Source organism: Miscanthus floridulus, chromosome 10 (genome assembly GCF_019320115.1).
Source record: "Miscanthus floridulus cultivar M001 chromosome 10, ASM1932011v1, whole genome shotgun sequence".
NCBI classification, from domain to species: domain Eukaryota; kingdom Viridiplantae; phylum Streptophyta; class Magnoliopsida; order Poales; family Poaceae; genus Miscanthus; species Miscanthus floridulus.
This window is the reverse complement of record NC_089589.1, coordinates 8,111,352-8,115,584: the sequence shown is the minus strand read 5'-3', so window position 1 is coordinate 8,115,584 and position 4,233 is coordinate 8,111,352. Positions and strand designations below refer to the sequence as shown.

Here is a 4,233-nt window from a genome sequence, read left to right as displayed (position 1 = left end):
TTTCAGGGCAAAGCAAAGCTCTCTTCACTCCTTTGAATCATGGTGCCTGAGTCTGTTGTAATTGCAGTTCTCTTCCTTATTTTCTTTATTTCTTTCTTTATTTCTTGAACCCTGTTGTAACTTGCAGACCTACGGACCTGTTCTTTTACTTTTATTAAAAATCTCTGTAGAAGCTACGGCTCCTCCAGTTTTCTCAAAAAAAAAATTATTCTCAACCTAATATTAAAGAGCTAGCGAAACATTTCTTTCAATCCGGTTTTTCCCCCTCTCAAACTTTGCGTCATTCATCCCGCTTTTTATTTCTCAAATTGACCTTGTGCTCGATCTGTATCATGTGACCTAGATTCATGATTCATGCTCAACGAGCTACAACAAATCGTCTCCAGTGATGATATATGGCGATCTATCCCAAACAGCCAAACTATCCTCACTCTCTTTGTATCCCGTATGTGACCTAATTCATAACACGTACTTATACGAGTTAATAGAACAACTCACATCTAATGACGATACGGATTCCAATTCCAAGCGTATTGAGCGTTCCGTGCAATGCACATGTATGTTTTGCTAGTTAGCTACAAACATAAACAATGTAATTAGTGTCGTTGTTGTTTCCTTTTCCTTGAGTGACAGGGATATGATTGTTTGCATGATGCATGGACGCATCTCAACGCGGATGGCTCCCTTTGACCTACTGTCCTTAAATATATCGTGCTCCTATCCTTTCCACGGCTGCATATACATGGTTTTGTCCCCACAAAAAAGGTTGCATATACACGGACATTCGACGGATACGATCCTCTGACGGTACCGTGGCCCATGCGATTTCTTTGTGCGCGTGCGCCTGCACTCTGTGCCCGTGCCAGCACGCCCTCACCCACGCCTGCGTTTTGTGCGCTCATGCGGGCCGCGCCGCGCGCTCGCGCCCCCTCCTACTCCCCACGCGCATTCCATATGCCACGTCCGATCTACTTTTAAAACATCTCGATACAAAACATACGTACAGATGAAACACTTGAAACATGTTTTTGAAACACTTACAAAAATACATAAAAAATACTTGAAAACCATTGTAAACATACACAACATCCAGATAAAACGCTTGCAACGTATGTATGAAACATATGCAACATCCAGATAAACCCGCTTGTAACATACATATGGAAAAAATAGATGAAACATTGGGGACAGACACTTGCAACATACGTGTACAACCATTGCAACATATACAAGATCTTGATCTACTTTTATAACATCCATATAAAACACTTGCAACATACATTTAAAACATCTGAAACATTTAAAATATACACTTGAAACATGCATCGTATCATGGTGCGGCCTCCTGCGCCGTTTGCATTGGGCGCCGCAGCCGTAGGAGGCAAGGCCGAAGTGCTTCCGCGCTAGGGCGCGACGCTGATGTCATCGAGCGTGAGCACGCGCGCAACAGCTCTGTGACTAGCTGGAGGCCGAGGGAGCGGTCGCCACGCGTGGACGCAGTGGTGCATTTGTCGTCAGGTGCGGCGGACGGCAGAGGGAGCAGTGGTAGGGGCAGCGGAGCAGGAGCATGAGCTAGCGTGGTGACCGTGATGGTGAAGCAGAGCCGAGCAGGAGAGCGACCCGGCGGCGCGGTGGTGCACCCGTGGCTGTGGGGAACACCGCGTGACAGCCGATACGAGATGCAGAAATGTCGCTCCAGGCCTGTTAGGGCTGTGTTTAGATTGCAAGTTTTTTCACTCTCTCTCCATCACATCAAATCTTTGGACACATGCATGGAGTATTAAATGCAGATAAAAAAATAACTAACTATATAGTTTGATTATAAATTACAAGACAAATCTTTTGAGCCTAGTTAGGCCATGATTAGACAATAATTATCAAATACAAACGAGAATACTACAGTGTCAAATAGTAACTCCTAACCTCAATCGAAACGAGCCCTAGGCGGATTTGCAGGCCCGGAAAGAAGCGGATGCGTCCGCATGGACGCTCAGCATTTCCGTATAGTCGGCCTGTTCGCCGGTAGTAATGGAATAACGGTGGCGCAAAGTTTTTTTTTTTTTTTTTGAGGTGAGTGCGCAGCGTATGTGAGTGCATGATTTGTGGTAAACTGTTCACATGGAACACGTCGTGGCCCATTAATCAGTTGAGTCAATCAGCAGGGTGGAGGGAAGTGACCCACCCACAGCAGGCCCACACATACATGGGCTCCTTTCTGGGTTTATGGGCCATGGTGAAACGGAGTTTTGGTACTTGCGCACTGGGCCATATCCACGGCCCTGGTCCTCATCCAAATCCAAAAAAAAAAAAGTGTGGAGAGTGGGAAAAAAAAAGGGAATGCTCTAAAACTAGAATAGAAGGAAGTGGAAAAGTATGCCTCAAGCTCTTGCAATAATTAATTACTGTAACTGAAAGGCAGGTAGTCACACACAGCACAGACAGGACAGCCACATCACATTCACCATATTGTTTTTTTTTTTGCAAGAAAACAAAACACAATTGTCGTCATCATCGTGACCATTAAATCAATAGATGAAATGGTACAAGCTACTAAGTAGTACAAGTACAGGAGAAGAATCCCGAAGGCAACAAACAGAAGTCTGACAGCGCCATGGAAATACAAGCTGCTGGCTGAGCACTGGATCCATCGTCGTCCCCGGAGACTCCGGTAGCGAACCAACAAGAGAAAACCATGGGCTCCTGCAACTCCGATAGATGCCGCCGGCCGGATAGACATGGATTGATGTGGATGGATAATGTAAAGTAAACGAAACCACGGGCCTGGACGTCTTAGCTGGATGGATTAGGATTAGGACGAAGAAAGCCAGGCGCCACGTCATGCATCATTGCTAACCACCCACCAATTATTGCTACTAATTTATTGTTTGTTCCTCTTTCTTCTTCTTGCTAGTATCTTCCCCAGACCAAGTGAAGTGAAAGTTACAGGCGCTACCAGCTCCAGCGCTCGTTCTCGTTGCCGTCGGCGTCGGAGGCGGGCGGCAGCTGGGAGTAGAAGCCGTAGTCCAGGTCCTCCTGCCGCTTCCCGGCGCTGCTGCTCTTGCCGTAGTAGTGGTGCGCGAGCGCGGCTCCGCCGAGGACGGCGAGCGTGAGTGCCTGGGCGTGCATCCTGGCGTGGATGAGGCGCAGGCTCGTGGCCCGCGCCGGCGCCCGACGCCGGCTGTACGCCACCGACGCGCCCACCGCCGTCGCCCACACAGCTCCTGCACGGCACAACAGCGTATCTATCTGTGAATGATGAATCTATCTAAGCTAGCTTTGACTGCACGATCTGATCTGAAATTCTGAACTGAGAGGGGATCGAAAGAGCAGAGGAAAAATCCAAAAGGGGAGGCGATCGATGGGTTTCAGTGTCAGCAGTAATTAAGAGGACGACTCATGACTCACCGATGGTTGAGAGCTTGTGTTCCTCCACCCAGGACTGCAGCGACGAGCTCATCCGCTCCATCTCTCTCTCTTCCTCACTTCCTCACTAGCTCGATCTTCGATTCGATCGACGGTGATCTTCCCTCGAAACGATCTGCTACTCTGCTAGCTGTGTCTGGATTTGGTGGATGCGTGCTTGATTGCAGGGATGGATGGCTGGAAGCAACAGCCAGGTGACCTACTTATAGCTGACGAGAGTGGAGTGTGTGTGTTGAAGCACCCTGCCTGCCTATGCCATGGCGGAGACGACGAAACCAGAGGCACGCCCGCCTTCTGTTTCGGCCTCTCCTCCCCCTGGTTTTCCGAGCTTCTTGTGGGCTTTCGATCGGTTGGCACGTCGTATCCCACCCAAGGTTTTTCATTCTGTCAGTCAGTTCAGGCACGGATCCACCTTATCTCCTTCCAGCTTCCAGCCTGCCTGCAATTAAAATATTCTTGTTTTCCGAGTGCGAGACGATGACAAGTGGGGCCGTGAGCGCTATGCTGGACACCGTGTCAGTCACCTACTCCCGCCTACTCGACTGCGAACCACCTATATAAAATAATAAGAAAACAAACTTTTAAAGAAAAAAAAACTTGAAACTTAGCACATCCATAATGTGAACAAATCGTACGCAAATGACAAATATAAGGTTCATGTGCACTAAAAATAAAAAAAAAATGAATTTTGGAGTACACATGAACCTAAATTTTACCATTTTCATATGATTTTTTCCAATAGGCTAAACGCCCCCTCGGGTCTTAAGGTGAAGCCTCTGCTTAGGGATGGAAACGATCGATAGGAGGCCA

At 47.7% G+C, this 4,233-nt stretch overlaps 1 protein-coding gene across 1 annotated transcript; it reads right to left on the bottom strand.

Annotated features, from left to right (window-relative positions):
• Window positions 1-2,490: 2,490 nt before the first annotated feature.
• Window positions 2,491-3,793, bottom strand: LOC136487589 (uncharacterized). The gene is made up of 2 exons (XM_066484709.1): window positions 3,406-3,793; window positions 2,491-3,221 (listed from the first exon to the last, which is right to left on the bottom strand). The coding sequence occupies exons 1-2, from the start codon at window positions 3,464-3,466 to the stop codon at window positions 2,950-2,952; spliced, it is 333 nt and encodes a 110-aa protein (XP_066340806.1). The 5' UTR covers window positions 3,467-3,793; the 3' UTR covers window positions 2,491-2,949.
• Between the last annotated feature and the right edge of the window lie 440 nt (window positions 3,794-4,233).

Coding starts and splice junctions, on each gene's coding strand:
- LOC136487589 (XM_066484709.1), bottom strand. CDS start 3,466: ATGGAGCGGATGAGCTCGTCGCTGCAGTCCTGGGTGGAGGAACACAAG. Junction 3,222..3,405: donor ACACAAGCTCTCAACCATCG/GTGAGTCATGAG, acceptor TGTGCCGTGCAG/GAGCTGTGTGGGCGACGGCG.